This window comes from Lepidochelys kempii, chromosome 17, assembly GCF_965140265.1.
Source record: "Lepidochelys kempii isolate rLepKem1 chromosome 17, rLepKem1.hap2, whole genome shotgun sequence".
In the NCBI taxonomy this organism is placed as follows: Eukaryota; Metazoa; Chordata; order Testudines; family Cheloniidae; genus Lepidochelys; species Lepidochelys kempii.
This window is the reverse complement of record NC_133272.1, coordinates 6,112,205-6,132,383: the sequence shown is the minus strand read 5'-3', so window position 1 is coordinate 6,132,383 and position 20,179 is coordinate 6,112,205. Positions and strand designations below refer to the sequence as shown.

Here is a 20,179-nt window from a genome sequence, read left to right as displayed (position 1 = left end):
AGCTGTCAAAACCACGCCTATGGAGATCCACAATTGGTCTGAAACGCGTAAAATCAGCAATCAAGGGGGCTTGGCTCATTAGCGAGGGGATCAGCGCAGGAAGGACATGTGAGAGAGTCACAGTTTTACAGAGATCAGGACAAGATCTAACCATTCCGCTCCGGGTCCTTTCACCCAGCGCAGCCTGGCCGGAGGTGGAGCCGGATCGCCCGCCTGCCTGACTCTCCGGGGGTGCCGCGGTGGCCGTGGGCCCCCGGACTCGCTGCGGTGGGGAGCCCTTTGAAGGCCCCGCGTGGACCCTGGGCACCGCCGCGGTTCGGCTTTTGTTTCTATTTCAGTCCGGCGAGGGGCTTCCCTGCGCCCAGCGCCCGCTCGCCTCGCTGCGACGACAACAGCAGAAAATACAAGGAGCTGTCACTGTCTCCAGCTGCGGCCGGGGAGCGTCTGCCGCTGGGAGCTGCTCGGACCCAGCTCTGCCTTTTCCTCCTGCGGAGACTTGGAAGCAGCTCGCTGGGCCAAAACCAGGGCACGGGACCCCCCTCTTTTCTCCTGGCTTTGTGGATGCACTGATGAGAGATCCAGCCTTCACAGGGACTGCCATGGCTTATCACCCGTTCCACGCTCCCAGACCGGCCGATTTCCCCATGTCAGCTTTCCTGGCGGCGGCTCAGCCGTCCTTTTTCCCGGCTCTGGCTCTGCCCCCGGCGGCGCTGGCTAAACCCATCCCGGACCCGACTTTGGCTGGAGCCGCGGAAGCTGGTCTGCACGTCTCGGCCCTGGGGCATCACCACCAGGCAGCCCATCTGCGCTCTCTCAAGAGCCTGGAACCGGAGGAGGAGGTCGAGGACGACCCCAAAGTGACTCTGGAAGCCAAGGAGCTTTGGGACCAGTTTCACAAGTTGGGGACAGAGATGGTGATCACCAAGTCAGGAAGGTATGAACAAGACCCCCCCCCCACACACACCGCTACACAAGGGCCACTAAAAGTGATCCCCCCCCATTCTTCCACCCCCTCCTTGCACCTGTGACTTAGATCATTTTTAAAAGAACGCACATTCAGGACGAGTCGATTTCACTGATTAAGGGGCCCGCAAGCCGGAGTGGGGATTTTTCTTTCTTCATTTCTTTTTGTTTATTTACCAATGTTTTTCCCCGAGGGTGGGAGGAAGCTGCTGCTGAGAAAATCTGATGCGGTGAATTAAATACAAATAAGAAATAGAGGGCTAGTGGATGGTTTGGATTTTTCCCCCCCACTTTCATTTTTTAAAAAGAAAGAAGCAAGATTCCACATCAAATGTGTGTGTAGGTAACTGAACACCTTGACCTCAGATTAAACCGGTGTGCCTTTTACTCGTTCAATTTCGTAAAATGGAAACAATTCGGTATATGTAGATCTCCAAAGCTTTCTTCACTGCATGACTGACCAATAGTGAGAGTTGACTTTTCCCCTTCCGTATACCTGTATTTAAATATTAACAGCCCTTTTGAAAAATAACCATCGTACATTTTTTAAAATAGGTTTACAATAGCCCACCTCCCCCCCCCCTTGCAGGTATCTCTGGCTTTCATCTCTTTCTTTGCATTCGCTCTCTTTTATTTAACATTGAGGATATTTATAAATCCAGCGTTGGTCTGGCTTTCGAAAATCAGTAGCAACTTGCACCGTGGAAATATTTGGGGTTTGGGGTTTTTTTTAGGGGAAGGAAACGGCTTTAATCTGTACCCCAAATACATTTTTACCTCTAGCCCCACTTTTCTGAGAAATCCAAGTCGGGATTTCGACCTCTTGGCTCGTTTTCTGTCACGCGAATGAAGCGAAACTTTGACGGTGCAGAAGCGGCTGGTTAGATGAAAGCAAAAAAGACAAATCCAGGGTGTTCACTTTTGTCCAAAACGGCAACACACGAGAGAGCCCAGGACGTAGATTTCGGACCTGTACATTCAAATGCCAGGCCCCTGAATCAGGATTTAACCTCTCCAACAAGAAGGGTCGGTTTTCGTGGTAATTCTGAGACCACAGATCGGTTCCGGGTTGATAGTTCGGCGTGGGTTTATTTTAAAAACTCCCTTCTGCCGTTTAGACCCGTTTGGAAAGCGGAGGCCCAGGGTCGAGGCTTGACGGTGTAACAACATGGCTCTAATGCACGTTTCAGGTTTCCCTAGCAGTGGGCACACGATGGTGCAGACCCAGGGAGAGACCCAGGGCTGGGGGTATGAAGGGCCCGCACAGCCTGCGGATTAATGGGTCTCCGACGTTGCTTCTTTCCTTGGCATATTTTGTAACAAAATCTCTCTCGTGCTTCGGATTCTTTTTAACACGAAAAGATTCTCTTGCTTTTATTGTCTTTTATTCCCTTAGGAGAATGTTCCCCCCGTTTAAAGTGCGTGTGAACGGCCTGGATAAGAAGGCCAAGTACATTTTATTGATGGATATAGTGGCTGCGGATGATTGCCGGTATAAATTCCACAATTCCCGCTGGATGGTAGCCGGGAAGGCGGATCCAGAGATGCCCAAGCGTATGTACATCCACCCGGACAGCCCTGCCACAGGGGAGCAGTGGATGGCAAAGCCTGTTGCCTTCCACAAACTCAAGCTCACTAACAACATCTCGGACAAGCACGGATTTGTAAGTATCACGTCGACAGGGGGCTGGGGAGGGGGGTGTCATTTTTAGTGCGGGCTGTGATTGTGCAGGAAGGTTTGGGGTTTTTTTTGTATTGCCAGGAAAGTCTCGCGAGCTGCCTGTTAAGTGTTGTGTGTTTGTGGGTGTGAAGGACAGATGGAAAACTAGGCCGGCGTGAGACACAAACTGCATCTTCATACATGGACTGTTTAAAACAAACAGCTGCTGTCTTCACCCAGGAGCAAAGGGAAACAAACCTCGCTCCGGTGGGCACATTTCACATATTGATCACCGGGGGTTGTTTGACGAAGCCAACCAGCCTCAAAACTCTGGGAACTTAGTCGTCAGATATTGTCGCTTACAAGGTTCCTATTTACTCTCTCAAAATAGACACAGAAGAACCCATGTGTTCACCAAAAACGGAGGAAAACCAGGGTGCTTGTGGCATGACTTTTACCTGCCCCTTTTAGAAATAGGCACCATATTTTCCCCAGCAAGACAGCGCCCTTTGAATGTGCGCTTATCATCTGTAAATAGTAAATCACCCAGCGCTTATCACGACATTTTAATTCGTAACACACACAGCGTGCCTTACAATGCATGGGCTCCATCACTCTTCATTAAGATTAATCGCTGTGTCGATTGTGTGTGTGTGCGCGCACCCCCCCCCCCATGAGTCGGTCTGAATTGCGAATTTCAGCCACGTGGTGTAAATGGGAAAGGAGTCGCGCCGTGTTAGGCACACGCTGACTCCGCCGCCGCAGCTGTCGGAGGTGGGGTGGAGGGTAAACGTAAGTGGTTGCATGTTATAGATGTCATGGGTTTTGTAATTTGGAGGGGGCCCTGACATATTCCCTATTTAAATCCCAGGGTGAGTGATTGAAAACCGTGTAGTAAAATCCATTAAACAGTGGGGAGCAGGGGGAGACAGGCTCTGCGCCATAACAAAAAGTGGGAAACTTTTTTTTTTTTTTTTTGTAAATCAGCTTTGCAAGGAAAAACTCTTAAGAACATGGCATTGTGGGTTTAAATCCTTACGCCGTTTGCCTCTTGTGTGAGTCACGCGGGGGACTGCGAATGCACTTTCACTATTCATTTTCCTCCCTTAAAATATGCCCGCTCAGTTTCCTTCTCGGGGCCTGATCCTGCCAGTCCTCACTCACTGGGAACTAGGAGATGGCCTGCAGTGTCATAAGTATAAACTCAGGGAAGTGCATAATTGCTCCAACTTTTGTAACTGCGGGACGACAGGGCAATTTCCTTGGCAGGCTAGTCACCAGAACCTGGGAGAGACTGGGACGGCGCGTCTGAGAAAGTGAGGGTGTGTGTGTGTGTTTACATCTGTAAAAATGATTTGGGATTAAATACAGTTGCCGAAATGAGGTCGGGGGAGACTGTGATCTCGGAGAGGATTTCAGTGTGAGTGGGCAAGTCCTGAATGACCTTTTTGGTCACTTGACTTTTTGGCGGAGCAATAAAGGAAAATAGAGGGTCATCTCATAAACCCTTAAGGTTTGTTGTTTGGTTTGGTTTTGGATGCAGAATCGCCTCCCTTTGAATGAAAGGTAAGAGGTGTCTGAGGGCAACAGGGTAGAGGGGGTGGCCAAATAAGAAGCCATGCTTTACAGGTGCAGCTGAAGGAGATGCCAGCCGGCACATGGGCAAGGCTGGGTGTCAGCTGCACAATTCAATATCTCGGGGATCTTGGTTAAAAGAGATCTTGGTATATTTCAGCGGGTAGGTGGCTGAAGTAACCCACCTGTACTTAGTTTCACGGGGAGTATGGAAAGCTTATTTTGTTGTTCCAGGAAGCAGAGTCTCCTTGCAGAGAAGGATTTTTAAAGTCTATCAAACGTCCCTATTTATTTTCTTATTGATCAACTTCCTCGCCTACTGAAAAAAAAATCGAAGTGTCTTAGCAATTTGCAAATATCCACAGCACAGAGCGGATCTGAAATAGGGAGAGAGATGTTTATTCTGCCATTAAGGCCCGGTGGAGGGGGGGGGCGCGGAGGGAGGGAATCAGAGCTAACAAACAAGCTGTCTTTAGCCTTTGGACAAGCATTTGGGGCGATAAAGAGAAAGTTCATCGTCCTGTGTTTTTGATATGGTAATTAACTGGGATTTGGAGATGTTGGTTTGTCAGTCAATCCATGCTACAGGCAGCCAGCGCCCACTCAAGGGTGGGTGGGGGCTGCAACCAACGGCAATATGGGCAATATAAGGCAGGAAAAATCTCTCAGGTGAGGGATGAATAAGGATTCAGATTACTTTATCTAGGTAGGAAAAAACCCTGAACTGTTAAATAATACATTGCGCTCTGTTTGTAGAATGCAGTGTGCAAATCAATAGCAAGAGGGTATAATCCCTAGCTTTTTATCATTCAAGGAAAGCTAGTGTGATATAACATTTTTAACGGTTCCTCATCATCAATTAAATGTTTTTGGCGTGTGTTGTTCTCAAAAGGCCCGAGTGCATTAAATCGGAAAGATCAGGGTTTAGTCTGTGCCATCTGGTCATGGAAGGGATGATTTTTTTTTAAAAAAAGGAATGCAGATTTACACGCCTGATTGGGAATTTTTGCACCATTTCCTTTATAAATCCCGTCTAGATTACATCAATATAATGCTGATCTGACAGGTCACCAGCAGGTGACTATTTTGGGGTTAAAATTGGGATTTTTTAAACTGTCTTCTGCAGCAAGACGAAGTGACAATTATTTAGCCGCCTGGGCAATAGCATTTTACAATCATTAAGAATTCACCATTCATTAGCAATTTTGCTTCAGTAATAATTGTATTTAACCCTGAGCACATCAGGGTACTGAATGATTAGTTCAAGAACAGGCAAGAAAACACTTTAGGTGCCTGATTTGAAAGGGGGGGGAGGAATGTAGCATTTGTAACGATTTTGTTCTTTTTCAGAGCAATTTAAGCGAATTGAAATATGTATTTGACCGTAAACTGTGCTCTTCTTTCAAATTGCGGTTCTGGTACAGAACTCTTCCCAAATGCTCTACAATTAAAAAATAAGGAATACAGAATTTGACGGCTGGCGACAGTTTCAGACCCCTGGTTTGGGGCCCAAATGCTTGTTCATCTGTAATAGCTTCATCTTAGACAGAAAATTCACCTGGATCATGGCGTGAACATATTTTTCTGGCTGGCAACATGGTTTTCTGTGGCAGTCAACTGCAGCCAGATAACCAGCTTCTGCGTGGTGTGCAATAATTGTATATAGATACAGATTGCTAGGAAATTTGCAATGACGCCTGGCCTCTCCCTTCATTCTCAGGATTGTAATCATCTGGGGAGAGATATTTTGCCTCCTTATCAGCCTGCGTTTTTAAAGAGCATTTACAAAGAGATTGCAACAAGCCTCCTTCTTCCGAGTGACCTGATCATTAGAGGCCAGAGTGTAAAACGTGATTTATGGAAGGGGTGGTGGGGGGGAACCCTCCTTTTGGTAGCAATGGGGGAGTCTCGCTTAATAGTTGATCCCGCTCCCTGCGGCTAGGAATTCCGCGGGGCAGCTTGGTTTGTAAGGGCCGGATTTCAGCCATTCGCTCTTTCCCTGGCCCGCAGACCATACTGAACTCCATGCACAAGTACCAGCCCAGGTTTCATATCGTGCGAGCCAATGACATCCTGAAGCTTCCCTACAGCACCTTCCGGACCTATGTGTTCCCTGAAACAGACTTCATCGCAGTCACCGCATACCAGAACGACAAGGTAAGGGGGGGGGAGGGGCTGCTCTTCAAATGAACCTTTGAGCCGAGGTAGGGGCCCGATCCTGCTTCCCCTCAAACCCTTGACTGCGGGATGGGATCAGGATCGGTCCCCCGAGGAGGAATCCGAGCAATGGGATTTGGACAAGGCCTCCGATGCCCTTATAAGTCTCCCGTTCGGCTGCCACCTACTAAGATTAGCCTGTTTAGCTTGCGGTTGTTAGTTTTAAAGAGTCCAACTATTTGGAAATCGGGTTTGCTAACGCCAGGGAGATAAAAATCAAAGCAGGGAGTTAATTGTGAGTGGGCGTGTGAGTCAGACGACTGAAGCACGCTGGCTGGGCTCAGACAAGTCCGGGGGGCAGTACCTGGGGGAGTGGGAGCGAAGGGAGAGATTTCACAGACAGGTGCCCCCCCTGGGGAGGCAGTACCCCACTTTCCCCCACTCCAGGAGCCTGGTTTTTCTTTTGGGTTCTTTGGCACGGGGAAGGAACCTTTTTGCTCGGTAGCTCTCAGATACTCAGGAGATAGAAATGATGAAGGGTGAAGAGCGTTTGGAGGGAATTCCCTCGAAAGGCAGCTTTTGCTGAGGATCGGAGGGAAATGACCAAGAAGACAGGCTAATTCAATATCTTTCCAGATTAACCAGGTTTAGCCTTTCCCCTGGGGGGATGCGGGAGAGCAGCAAGCAAAGCTTTGGAGGTGGGAGGGAAATCTTTGAGTCTAGTGGTGCTTTATCTGGGTTTTGGTCTTCAGACTTGACCGTTTTTTAGCGCCCCCACTAACCCTCTCCCAAGAGGGTTTTCTTTTCCCCCCCTGCCCAAAAGCTGACCGGCACCTCCACTCCTGGCTGCTGATGTTAATTGACAGGTCTGTCGGAGGGTCCTGGTGGGCTTGTTTCCATCGTAAAGTTTATGGCAAAGAGTCACAATCGATTAAAGAACACTTAGGCTGCAGCCTAGCCGCAAGCTACAGCCAGGCCACTCAGCACTTGTTCCAGCCTGGTTCTTTATGATGGGCTCCCTGCACCAGTGCAACGTCCTGCCACTCACACTCACTCACACTCACACCCACACACACCCAGTGTAGCATCCTGGTAAGCTAGGAGGATGTATACCCAGCTGTCCCCGGCTGCTCATCTCGACCCTGCTTTGGGGCGGTATTTCTGATCAGTGCAGGTTAAGGGAGATGGATGAGCAGAGCGAGGGGCACTTAGGGGCTGGAAAGGGACAGATCTATTAGCTCTGCCTTGCTAGCTAGGCACTGCTTCTTGCCTGCTGTCCATATTGGCACAAAATAAAAACCTGCTTGGCCGGAAAGCTGGGAAGTAAAAGGGGGATTAAGCAATTTGTTTTTACAGAACTGATGTGGAGCAGATCAAACATGCGTTTTTAAAGCAACCATCGCGGGGACATATTTCAAAAGCATGAATTATTGAGGGCCCTCATGTCGCCAGCACCATAAGTTAGTCTCTGGAAGAGATAAGAATAGCTTTTAACCAACACAGCAATGTTTAGTCGCCATCTTCCCTCCAGGGGGCCGTGAAAAATAACTTCCGATCATTAAAACTCTATTAATAATTCAGGCCAAACCTCAGCATCATTTTTAATAACGCATGCGGTGTGTTAAACCGGGGGCTTGGTGTGTTTCAAACCGTCTGAAACAGACCCTCAATGGGACCCTGACATTCCGCACTGTTGAACTGTGGAGGTGAGCACAGGTCAACCGACCCAGCTACCAGGTTGCTCTTGATTTTTATTTCCCATCTCTTTTTAATGACCAATATTTGTCTCATCGTTGCCGTTTTAAAGGGCAATTGTACATGTTTTTCCACACAGTCCAAAAGTGTGTGTGTGTATAATATTTTAACCCTTTCTGCAGAAAACCTTGTCTCTAGGATAATTTACGCAGTTTGTGGTTGTTGTTTTCAGATCACCCAGCTTAAAATCGATAATAACCCATTTGCAAAAGGATTCAGAGACACTGGGAATGGAAGGCGAGAGAAGAGGTAAAATTGTTCTCCAAGCTAGAATGTTTTAGTCTAGTGGTAACGTGGATATTTCCTCCTTCCGTTCGTTTGTTTTTGATATGCAAAAGTTACCTAAAAGATTTCAGTGGGGATTTAGTTTAGCCCAAAGTCATATTAATTGAAGACCTCAGCCTATACACAGCTGTAAAACGATCCCACCTTTCCCTGTCCCCACTGACAAGGTGGAACCAGGAGTGTATCTGTTGGGATGCACCACAGAGATAATGTTTAGTAATGACCTTTTCTTTTTGAAGGAAACAGCTCACTCTCCCCTCCCTGCGGATGTATGAGGAGCAGTGCAAACCTGACCGAGATGGGGGTGAATCGGATGCTTCCTCGTGTGATCCTGCGCCAGTGCGGGATACACTTCACTCCCCATTGGGTACAGCCCCTAGTCCCCTGAGACTCAACCGCAGCGGCCGAGGTAAATAGTTCACTCCAGAACTCAGCCTGGACTCTTCGGACAGCTGTTAAAAAAGGAAAGCAGGGATTTTTCTCTCTTGCCTTCTCTGAACAAGAAGGTCCAGACTCTAATCTGATTTAGGAATGGCTTCGAATTTACCGAGGTGTAACTGAGACCCCAAGGTTGTTAACAGGAAAATTACTTTTTTCCACCCACTAGAACTTAGAGGTATTTGTAAGTCAAATTCAAACTGGAAGAGGAGGAAGAAAAGAATAGATTCAAAAATTGTAAGTTAAGTAACTTTCCTGAGGTGTCAGATTTCAGGGGTGTCTTGGTTCCTCATTCGGCAATTACAAAGGTGCCACTTTTAAATACAGATTAAAAACAGGCATGGAGTGAATTCTGTCCCACTTCGGACTGATTGCAAATTCGGGGTTCAGACCAGTGGGAAGAAGAATGTACACCACCAAAAAGAGAAGGAGGCAGAGAGGTTGACCAGTACAAAAGAACCAAATGTTACAGCTGAAGAAATGTAGCTGGAAAGGGGGGAATGGGAATGCAAAGCTTATTTACAACTTCTAGCATTTTCCTGTTGTAAATTTGTGTAAACAACAGGCTGCCTAAATGTAATCATTATGTTACATAGCCTTACTGGCTTTCAGAACTCCTTCCTGGAGGGTTACTGTGGTTGCAATGGGTAAATTAACCCCCAGCCTCCCCCCAAAATTCCTAATTTTAAGAGGAGAGAACATAGGGATTGAACTTGGAGGCTCACATCTAGTAAATGAAAATAAAACTCAGCAGCTCTCTGCGACAGTGGTTGACACTGTCCCTGGATTTGCTGCTTTTTAAAAAATCCGGTTCCTCTATTTTAGGCCTGTCTCTTTGGCTTGCAAAAATTAATGAAATTGCAGAAATATGATTTGCCTAATACCAGGGCTTATGACACACCTGGCCCTCTTAAGAGCTTTTCAGCTCAATCCATTAAATCGGCAATGACTATATACCTTAAACTAAGGAATTTAACGTAAGCTGCCTCAAACTTTTTGCTCTCTGAATCACAACGAGTCCGATATTATTTAAATCTGGATGTGAAGTTACCTGCCAAAACGGGATCTTTACTACCTCAGGCTACAGAGATGCTTGCTTGTATGCATGATCTGTTCTGTTGTGAATTCGGTTCAATTCACTATTTTTTCTCTACACGATGATGTGTATTTTTATCAGTGCTTTTTCAGAACATATCTTGATCATGGTGACTAGTGATTTAACCCGAACAACCCCCCTCGCCTTTTAATGGGTCCATAAACACGACTGTGCAATTACACCGAATCTAGCTATGCAATAAATGAATCAATTAATTTCTAATTCTGCACATACTCCTTACTTTCTGAATGGCTTTTGCTTTGTTTTAACCCGCGGAGCCCGTCATGAGCTAGGCAGACCAGTGTGAGGATGAAGCTAATTGATAGGATGCTGTCTTATATTTTGGTGCCTTTAGCGAATACCTTCCTCCTGTTTGGCAAAGCGGTGCTAATCCCCCGTGCCCCACAATTACCAGTTTATAAAGGTCTAATTCTCTCCTCCCCCCCATAAAAATAGATTGAATTTCTTCAATGAATGAGGAGTTTTCTTCCAAAACGGTGGAGATTTTAATAGGAACCCCCCCCCTGCCCCCAGTTTATTTCTGAGTTTAAATAGACCCACCCAGACAGGCGGGCTGGGGAAGGCAGGTTGGGAGGGGGTGTGTGATAAAGGGAGGTTGCAGGGGTTTGGGCAGCACCGCACCGGGGGTGTTTGTGGCGGCAGAAGGCCGGGGGCGGGGGGTGTTGATTCCCGTTGGCCCCCAGCTGTGCGAGCCCCCCCGGCGCACGGAAGGGGCCCGAGTTTCACAGTCCCCCCCCTCCCCGCCCCCTTCCTTGCAGAGGAGAAATCCTGCCCGGAGAGCGACCCGGAGCTGGAGAAGCTGCCCGAGGAGCGGCCGGCTCGCGGGGCCAGCCCCGGCCCGGAGGAGGCCAGCCCGCGGAGCAGCCCGCGGCTGCCGGAGGAGCGCGGCCGGGAGAGACCCAGCCCGGAGAAGCCCAAGGGGCCGGAGAAGGACAAGCCCGAGGGGCGGCGGAAAGAGCCGGACGCGCCCAAGAAGGAGGCGGAGGGCGGCGGGCTGAGCAGAGAGCCCTTCGCCCCGCTGATGGTGCAGACGGACAGCCCCCCGCACCTGAGCCCCGGCCACCTGCAGAGCCTGGCGCTCTCCGGCCTGCACGGGCAGCAGTTCTTCAACCCGCTGGGCGCCGGCCAGCCCCTCTTCATCCACCCGGGGCAGTTCGCCATGGCCCCCGGGGCCTTCTCCGCCGTGGGCATGGGACACTTGCTGGCCTCGGTGGCCGGCGGGGGCCTGGAGAACGGGGCCCTGGCTTCGACCCAGGGGGCAGCCGGGACCGCCACCCCCTTCCCCTTCCACCTCTCCCAGCACATGCTGGCCTCTCAGGTAAGCGGGGCTCCCTGGAAGGGGCTGGGACAAGCCGCGGTACCCCCCCTTCCTTACCCCCCACTACTCAACCCGGACCCCGATTTACTCCCCTCCCAAGAATGTATCTCACCCCCCCATTTCACCCCCCTTATCCCGCATGTGCCTCCGTGTTTAATTTCCCTCTTCATTGCACTAGTTAACCCCCGCTTCCTTCTCTCCCCCCCCCCCGCGATCTTTTGGGTCGCCTGCTTAGAAATGGGCGGGGGAAGGGGTCTGGAGCTTGGCAGCCCCTTCTGCCGGCACGGCTTCATTTGCAGAGCCCCAGCACCTCTGGGCTGGCCGCATCAGCTCGCAATGGAAAACCAGGCCTGGAGCCGGGGCAGCTCTTTCATTGCAAGGTCGGCGCTGTCCCCAGGCCATCCCCTCACCCTCCTGGCTCCCCGGGCAGCGGTGGCTTGTTACCCGTCAGTATCCCACCCCCCTTTGCTGATTGAATCGGAAACCAGGTTGCTTGCTTGCTCCCCTCCCCCTTCAAATACCTCCGGGCTGTTTCGCTGTCCGGAGAAATGCGGCCGGGGGTCCCATGGAAGTAGGGTAATATTTCGGATCCTGCTATCCGGAGAGCGATTCTGTGCGGTTCCTGGCCAGAATGGGACTTTTGAAAACAAAATATAAATCAATCCAGCCGGGAGACAGGGGAGACGGAGCGCCTGAGAGCGGCATTATCACTTGCTTTCTTCTGCAGGAGCAATGCTCGTCAGCGGTCCCCCCGAGGGTCCCTTGAGTTCTATCAGGGACATTTGTCTCCGGCCAATAATTGCTCCTATCATCCTCCCTTTGGTACTGGAACACTTTAATCCGTTTAGACGGAGCCAGATCTGAAGGGTAACAAATCAGCCAGCGGACAGGGACCCCATTTTGAAACCCCCCGTTACAGTGGAATTGAATTGACACAGAATTAAACGAGTCTAGCTCCAGTTTCTCCTCCAGTGTGAGCCTGTCAAAACCTCTAACGTGCAGGAGCCAGGACGGGGGGCTGAGCTTTCCTACCCGGTGTAGTTATTACTTTCCAGCTGCTTGCTTGTTGCTGATGCAAACAGGAGATAAAGGGGAATGGTGCACGTGCCCATCCACTTCTGTGCCTTTCCCAGGCTTTGAACAGGGGGGATCCTGAGTCAAACCCAGCAGGCTTGCACTGCTGAAGACTAAGGATCAGGGCTTGAGGGTGTATAGGTGGTAGCTGCCTTCAAGGCCCCCATTAGAGGGGGGCATAAGGAGCATGTCTGAAAAGTGGAAAGGGCCCGATTCTGCCCACTGACTTCAATGGGAGAAAGATCCAGCCTATTTCTATTGGCCAAAACTAGGGTTTCAAAATGGCTTCTTCTGTTGCATCCTGAGTTTGTGGGTGTGTGTTTTGCCCAACCCAAATACACCAAGGTGTGATTTAAACCATCTAATTTATTGATCCTACTTTACTATGTGGCTTAATGTGATTAAACTCGTGAGAGGATGCACAGACTGGGAGACAGGCGAACGCAGAGAGGGAACATGCTGCCGGTGGAGACCTGGTAAAGGCAGAAGCTTATTGTGGGGTCCAGCTCTAGCTTTTTAACAGGCCTTTCTCTGGTAGAGGGTTCAGGCTGCGGAGCAGATGGGCTGGTGAATTTTATTTCTATTTATCAGGTCTAATCCTCCTCCTCTCCCCATTTATTACAAGATCCTTTAAGAATTCAACAGGTTCTCCTCATCACTACCTGTTCCTTGAGCATGTCCCAGCCTAGTTAAGAGGGCATTGTTTCGGTGTCCAGGTCTGTTTCAGCAGGTTGGTTCCTTTCACTGCTCCCTGATGTTTAAATCTCTTTTGCCCCGTACGGGGTGTATTGTTGCAGTGGGAAATTCAGAATGAAGCAGTGCAGGATCTGATAGGTGGCATATATTTATTAGCAGAGAGGAGGCACACATTGGTGGCATCTTTCCTGCCCCAGAGGGATGGAAAGTGCTGAGCTGGTTGGGTGAGAGTGTTGGAGGAAAATATTCCATTTGTTAATGAGTTTGACTTGATTTCGCGCTGCTGGTGGAAGGTCATTTGTGCTCCCAGAGGACAGAGGGGAGACAATTGACAGACAAGCAAGCCTCTGTCTCCTGGGCTCTGCGTTTGAAGAGATGCACAGGAGCTTGGCGAGGTCGACTTCCTCCTGGGTCCCAAGGATGAAATGCCCTGGTCCCAGGCCTGCTGTCCTTTCTGTGGGGCACTGGTTGGTTCCCCATCCCTGCTCCCCCCCCTTCCTTCCAATGAACTGGATGCAGGTGCCAACCCCTTTCACCTGGAGTCTGCTCTCCTGGCCTCTTACCTTGGCAGTAGATTCTCTCCTAATCCCTTGATTTCAAAGGTCTCAGGGGGCTCACCTGGATTTTCTGGCTGCCTGGGATTCTGCCCCCTGCCCCCCAGCTTGCGATGTTTCCAGTTCCCACCGCCAGGCGCTCTTCAACCTCTCCTCCTTTGTCTCTCTCTTGCAGGGAATTCCGATGCCCACCTTTGGCGGACTCTTCCCTTATCCGTACACCTACATGGCTGCAGCTGCGGCCGCCGCCTCAGCCCTGCCAGCGACCAGTGCGGCTGCGGCCAGCTCCCTGTCCCGGAATCCCTTCCTGAGCAGCACCCGCCCTCGCCTGCGCTTCAGCCCATACCAGATCCCCGTCACCATCCCCCCCAGCACCAACCTCCTCACCACCGGTCTGCCCGCCAGCCTGAACCCAGGCTCGGAAGGCTCCAAACCCAGCAGCAGCAGGGAATCCAGCCCCCTCCCAGAGCTTCCTTTGCACAAATCCAGCAGCCAGAGGGGCTCCCTCTCTCCCAAAAGCTCCCTGAAAGATTCCATTAATGAACTGCAGAATATTCAGAGACTGGTCAGTTGCTTGGAGAGCCAAAGGGAGGTGTCACCCGGCAGAGAGTCCCCAAAGTGACTGGCTGAGCTGCCAACACGCCAGCCTGGAGGGCTGAGAAGCACTGGGATTTTGTACAGCACAGTATAAATATTTATTTAAATAATAATAATAAAAAAAAACCAAGGGAAAAAAAGGGGAGGGGGTCAGGCAGTTAAAGACAGGGATACAAGTCAGACACCCAGACAAAGCAGAGGCCAAGTGAACGATCCACAAGCAAAATATCCCATAGCCAGGAGAAATTATGGGAGACTATTCCTCCCCCCCCCTCCACTCAGACCCAGGAGAATATAATGGATAGGATCTCCCCTCCCTAAACCCAGTTCAGAAAATACAGAGAGTCTCCTTCTCCTTCCTCAGTCCCGCTGGTTTGGACTCAAAATACATCTGGAAAAGCAAAAGGACTCCAATCGGCCGTGTAACTTTCTTGATCAATGGATTACCCAGAACACACACGATTTCCGGGATGGTGAAAGAACGAACCAGTCATTCCTTTAAAGAGACTGTGGGAAAGGTGACTGGTGCTTTCTATAGGGACTGATTTCTGAAGGGTGGAAGATGCTTTCAACCCCACCCCCTCACCTAAAACAGACAATTTTAAGAGGAAAATAATAACTCTGGGCGAGCCAAGTGACTACGAACATGTGTGTAACCGGATTTGTCAGGGGGGAAATGGAAATAAACTGTTGTCAGCTCTATTGAATCCACCACTGATTTCAAAGGCCACCAACACTCAGAGCTGGTACAGGCAGTTTGACATGGCAGGTTTGGAATCTACCTGTGTACCAGAAAAAAATATTTATGAAATAAATGAAAATTTGTGTAAATAAGCTGTAAGGATCCCAGAATATGCAAATTGGTATTAATTTATTCAGTTGTACATTGGTGTGTACATAATATGTAGAGTTTAACTCATCGCATTTAATTTTTTTTCATTTTACATGAGCATATATATTGTAAATGAAAAAAATATTTAGCTCTTTGTGATTGAAGGAGATATTGGTTTCTTTATCTGTGTTTTAAAATGTTGTTTATCCCGCCTGTTCTTTAGGACAATCATGTGCCATCAGTGTATACTTTTCAGTCATTAAAACCAGAGTTCAATTCGTTAAGGAACTCTTTCAAGGAAAAAAAAATCCAAAATGGTAATGAAAATATCTTTGCAGTGCGGGGTATAGGAAATGCAGGAATAAACCTCAGGTTTTTATTTTTCACTCCAGAACAAAAAAAAAAAAAAAAAGAAATATAATAAATTTAAATATCACATGGACTGTGCGCTATATTTGTTTTAAAATAAAAATATACAGGATTTGAAATGTGCTGGTTATTCGGGTATCTATCTGTTCATTTTTTGATGAATTCTCTCACATCTTTCAATAAAAAATATTCTAAGAAGCTTTGCCAGTTTGGCGTTTTTCATCTCTCCTTGCATTTCAGAATGATTCGATGGGGGTTATTTACTTTATTCTAACTTCTGGGAGTAGGGAATTCCAACCCTCCAGCGAAACTTGAATAGCCCTACATGCATATCGATTTTTGAGGGGAGCTTCTGATCACCCTAAGAAATTAAAATCACTAACAATTTTTGGGGGGGTTTTATGTCAGGACTAAATATAACTGGGATGGCATCATTCTTACCAAGAGTAAGCGTGAGAGCCTTCAGTTAACTACAGTAGGGCAGGTCCCTGCACTGAGCTTGCAGGTAGGCACGAGCTTAACTTTAGCACGTGAACAGTGCTGACAAGTCACCTGCTAAACTCTAAGCACCTGCGTAACTGGTTGCAGGGCCAGGTGGCTTTATTTTGCTTTAATTAACCCAAAGGGTGGGGGAGGGGCGGGGGAGTTGATTCTATATCACCCTCATTCTCTGCACCTTTGACTTCAGATGCGTTTGTGTGCGTTTTTAAGTAAATGATTAGCTCAGGAGAAGGAATGAACTAATGGGGTAAACGTGTGTGTTTTGTGTAGTCCTCGATTCTCTGCAGGTCTACGATGAAGCACCAGTTGCATTTAAGTCCCGACATATGAAAATCCTGGCATGCCTATTAACTTACTGTACTTGTCCCAGATTCGTGGATCCAACAGCTCCTGGAGAAGACGTGAGAGAGTTCAATTACCGTCTGAAGACTTGGATTCTTAAACGTGGAGACTTTATTAGGTTCGGCGGATTTTTTTTATATGTTCGTTATTATTTTCAATTAGAGGATGCGTAGAAAGTCTGTTCTAAATCCTGCGAGCCTGTGTTTAATTTCGACCAGGAAAGATTAAAATGCTGCAATGCATATAAACATCCGTTTTGTATTATTGGGATATAAACGAAAAGAAACAGAGTTTGATTTAAAACGACAGCAGCCGATACAGTTTCCAGCGACAGGGTTGCAACATTTTGCTGCATGGTTTTTTGTTTTTGTTTTTTTAAGCTTAAAACACACACAATTTAAATTGGTTAGTCTCTAAGGTGCCACAAGTCCTCCTTTTCTTTTTGCGAATACAGACTAACACGGCTGCTACTCTGAAACACATAACATAAAATCGGATTCCCCCCTTATTGCCCATGTAAACGGTTGCTCTTTGAAAATCATCTTGGCTGAGAAAAGAAAGCCTTTTATTTTAACTTGGCTTTATGACGTTGGATTTTTCTGTCTTATCTGTCAGTGGCTTGTTGGAATTCCCCTGCCGCCCCCAGAATAAGTCCCAAGGGCCAGATCTTATTATCTAAACGTTCCTGCTGCGAAATCTGTGGCTACCACGTTTTGAGAACAAGGTAAAAAAGGGGGGTGGTTTTGTGCGAGTCTGCATCAAACCAAGGTTCCTAGGGGATAACCAAAGCCCCCTCTGCTACTCTTGCAGCCAGGACCCCCATAAAGCAGCAGGCTCTGCGCGCATTTAATCACACGAGTAGCGAAAGTCTGCTCACCTGAGCAAGGAAGGCCAGCGAACCTCCTCAGGTGCATCCAGTGAAGGATGGCAGAGTGGGGCCCCTGAAGCGTTCCGGACGTGACTTCTCACCCCCCCCCCCGTTCCAGAACCCTTCCAACAGCTGCGAACAAGCTCCGTTCTAGTAATCCTCCAGCCAATTCGCGTTTTTCGGTCAAAAGATGCCTCCTTAGAATTGTTTTAACGTGGGTTGCGACTTCTATTTTAGGCAGGAAGAGCGACGGGTAGCGCCCCCCGTCCCCTGCAGTAAATAGGACTCGTTCTTACACTTTGTCTTAATAGGCTAATTTTAGCTAGTTTGCTAACAGGTGTGAAGGACCAGGGGACTAGAGAGAGGCGGTTGGTGCAGCTTGGACGCCGCTAGTCGAGGTCTCCTTGTTTGGCAAGACGCTGGAAAAACCAGAGACGCTTCCAACTGCTACCAGGTAAAGAGGCCCACCAGCATTTTCTCTTTTCTGGTAATTTCTGAGGTTTTATGATCTAGGATCATTGGAGATCTCACGATTGGCTTTCAAATAATTCCCCTCTCTCTTTCGGTCAAGGATCTAGTCTCCCTCGGGCATTAGGCACACGCCCTCTCCCCCCCCCCCCAGCTTCATCCTCCAGAAGCGTGGTCTCCCCTATGCAATCTGTTTAAATCGACCCTGGTCCTTACATCTCCAAAGAGGTCGGGAGGTCCTAATGTCTCTCTGGCTTGAGGAGAACGTCCCGGCTTTATGGTAAAGCAATCAAGGATGACATAAACAACCCTTTTCTCCACCAATTACCCTTTTCTCATTCTTTGGAAGATTTATTAGCCAAATTGTTTGTGCTCGGGGAAACTTCGGAGTTTACGGGGTCACTCGCAGAGCGGCGTCGGGTGTCGGGGGCCCTCTGCTGGCGAAATGAGTTAACAAACACGCATGAGGTCAGTCTTGCACAAGGGTGAACTTTCTGCTTGGAAACGGGACGTGTTTCTAGGTAATTGTTAGTTAAATTTGTTTCATTTATATAATTGGTGCTTTTTCCTTAAAAGTAGCTATTTCCCCCTCCCCATTTATTTCAATTTAACTTGTGCATTATGGTTAAAATATTCTCTCATTAACTATCACAAACAGAACGTGCTGGCCATCGCTGGTGTATTGTCATGTTTAACTGTTTAAATTTGGGATAATCTTAAATTCTCATTTAAAACAAATATAAGTTGCTTAACTGATAAAATATTTAAAACGGTGAAGCTGGATGTTGTGACTATTTGGGGTCTAAGATAATAGCTTGGTGAAGTTACTGGTGCAATGGTGTTAACATAAATCTAATGTGGATAATATCTAAAACTGAGTAATGGATCCCCCAGTTTGGAAACTACTTTCATATGGGGAGGGAAACGAAATTACTGAAACAGGCTCTCAGAATTATTTCTGAATATCTTGAGTCTGTTTTTTAGGAAGTATAAGGAAAAACATTTCACAAATACCTAGCAAGAAAGCAATCTTTACATTGATGTTTCATTAGAGGAGGGCTGGCTTGAGGGAGAGAGGAGGAAGTTAGGTTTAAAATAAATATCTATAGGGAAATCTCTCCTATTCACAGCCCCAGATTCAAGAATAGAGCCATCAGACCTATTCTGAGGCTATGGCTGGTAAATGTTTAAATGTTTGCTTCCTTCTTGCAGTGAGTTGTTGTTGAGATGTTGGGGTATGAAGCTCCAGGGCTAGGCACAGACTATTTCTAGACTGCCTGTGTATATCAGGAAGTTCCTCTATATCCTTCAGCTAGGAAAGGACTAGGGTGTCTTTTACACTTTCCTTGTAAGAAACCATTCCACTGGAGCCAAGCTAAAGGAAACCGTGCTCTTTCACTGCCTGAGAGACATTACTGTTAAAGGCCTCAAGAAAAGCCCCACTGAAACCAATGGGCTCCGTATAGGCCCAGGTGTTTGTCTGCCCATGTCACTGCAGAATGGGGGCCAGATCTATGCTGGTGTAGGGTCTGGTGGTGTCAGCATCCAAACGCCTAGCGTCTTCCTCCTGCTGAAATCCGTGCCCGGGCTCTCAGTGACCACAACGAAAGGAGGATCTGTCCTTTCACGCTGGTGTCGCGGAAGGCAGACTCGGACACCAGGTGCGTAAGAGCTCAGTAGTTCCGCAGTACTCGGCCAAAACTCCCGTGGAAGCCGAGCATGCAGGGATTGAAAGCGGGACCTCCCAGAGCAGCCTGACGCTCCCTGCTTACCAAAGGGGGTGCGGGTTTTAGCAAGAACAATTCTGCCTCCCTCACAGCCAGACAGACATTGAAGCCATCGATAGAGCCTATAGTTAAGCAATTTAACTAACAACATAAGTAACCGTTGGCCACATGCTGCCTTTTTTGTTATAAATGGATACATTACATTACTCTGGCCTGACCCACCCTGTGGGTGTAATCTTGGGATGAAGTGACATTGGAGACGCATGTAATTCTGCACATCACAATGCCCATGGCAAAACTCTGCTTGTCTTAACTCTGCTGTTCCATTGCTCCTGGAAATGAAGCATTGTATGTTCCACTGATCATCCCCTCTTCCTCAAAAAACCAAACCAAACCGAGGAGTCCTTGTGGCACCTTAGAGACTAACCAATTTAGGTATTTGTAAGACACATTGGTGGTAGTTAATACTGTGTCTGATGCTTACTATACATCACGCTATACGGTCGAAAAATTCCAAAGTTACTTTGGATGTGTCAATTTTTTGGGGTGCTCAACCCTGAAAAATGTTAAAGGGGCTGATTTTTCTCCCCTTCCCCCACCCCCTCCAGAGGGTGACTGCTCACCACTTGCTGAAAATCAAGCTCATTTAATGTGTGTCAAATGAGGCACCTAAAATTACTGACCTCTCTTGAAAGTGGTGGACTCGACTGTGCACAGGACTCTACTAGAGAGATGTAACTAGAATCCTGCCCTGAAGGTCTCGCTGTCTAATCCTCCTGCATCCCTGTAGAGCCCCATCATCAGAGCACTTTGACACTGCAAATGCTTATGCACCGGTACATGCAACTCTGTCCTAGGCCTGTTGAACTCAATAGAGCTATTC

At 48.1% G+C, this 20,179-nt stretch overlaps 1 protein-coding gene across 1 annotated transcript; it reads left to right on the top strand.

Annotated features, from left to right (window-relative positions):
- The first annotated feature begins 232 nt into the window (after positions 1-232).
- On the top strand, positions 233-15,554 carry TBX2 (T-box transcription factor 2). Its single transcript, XM_073315232.1, has 7 exons — positions 233-934; positions 2,360-2,627; positions 6,209-6,355; positions 8,283-8,359; positions 8,635-8,804; positions 10,709-11,268; positions 13,768-15,554. Exons 1-7 carry the CDS (start codon positions 570-572, stop codon positions 14,212-14,214), a joined length of 2,034 nt encoding a protein of 677 aa, XP_073171333.1. The 5' UTR covers positions 233-569; the 3' UTR covers positions 14,215-15,554.
- The last annotated feature ends 4,625 nt before the right edge of the window (positions 15,555-20,179 follow it).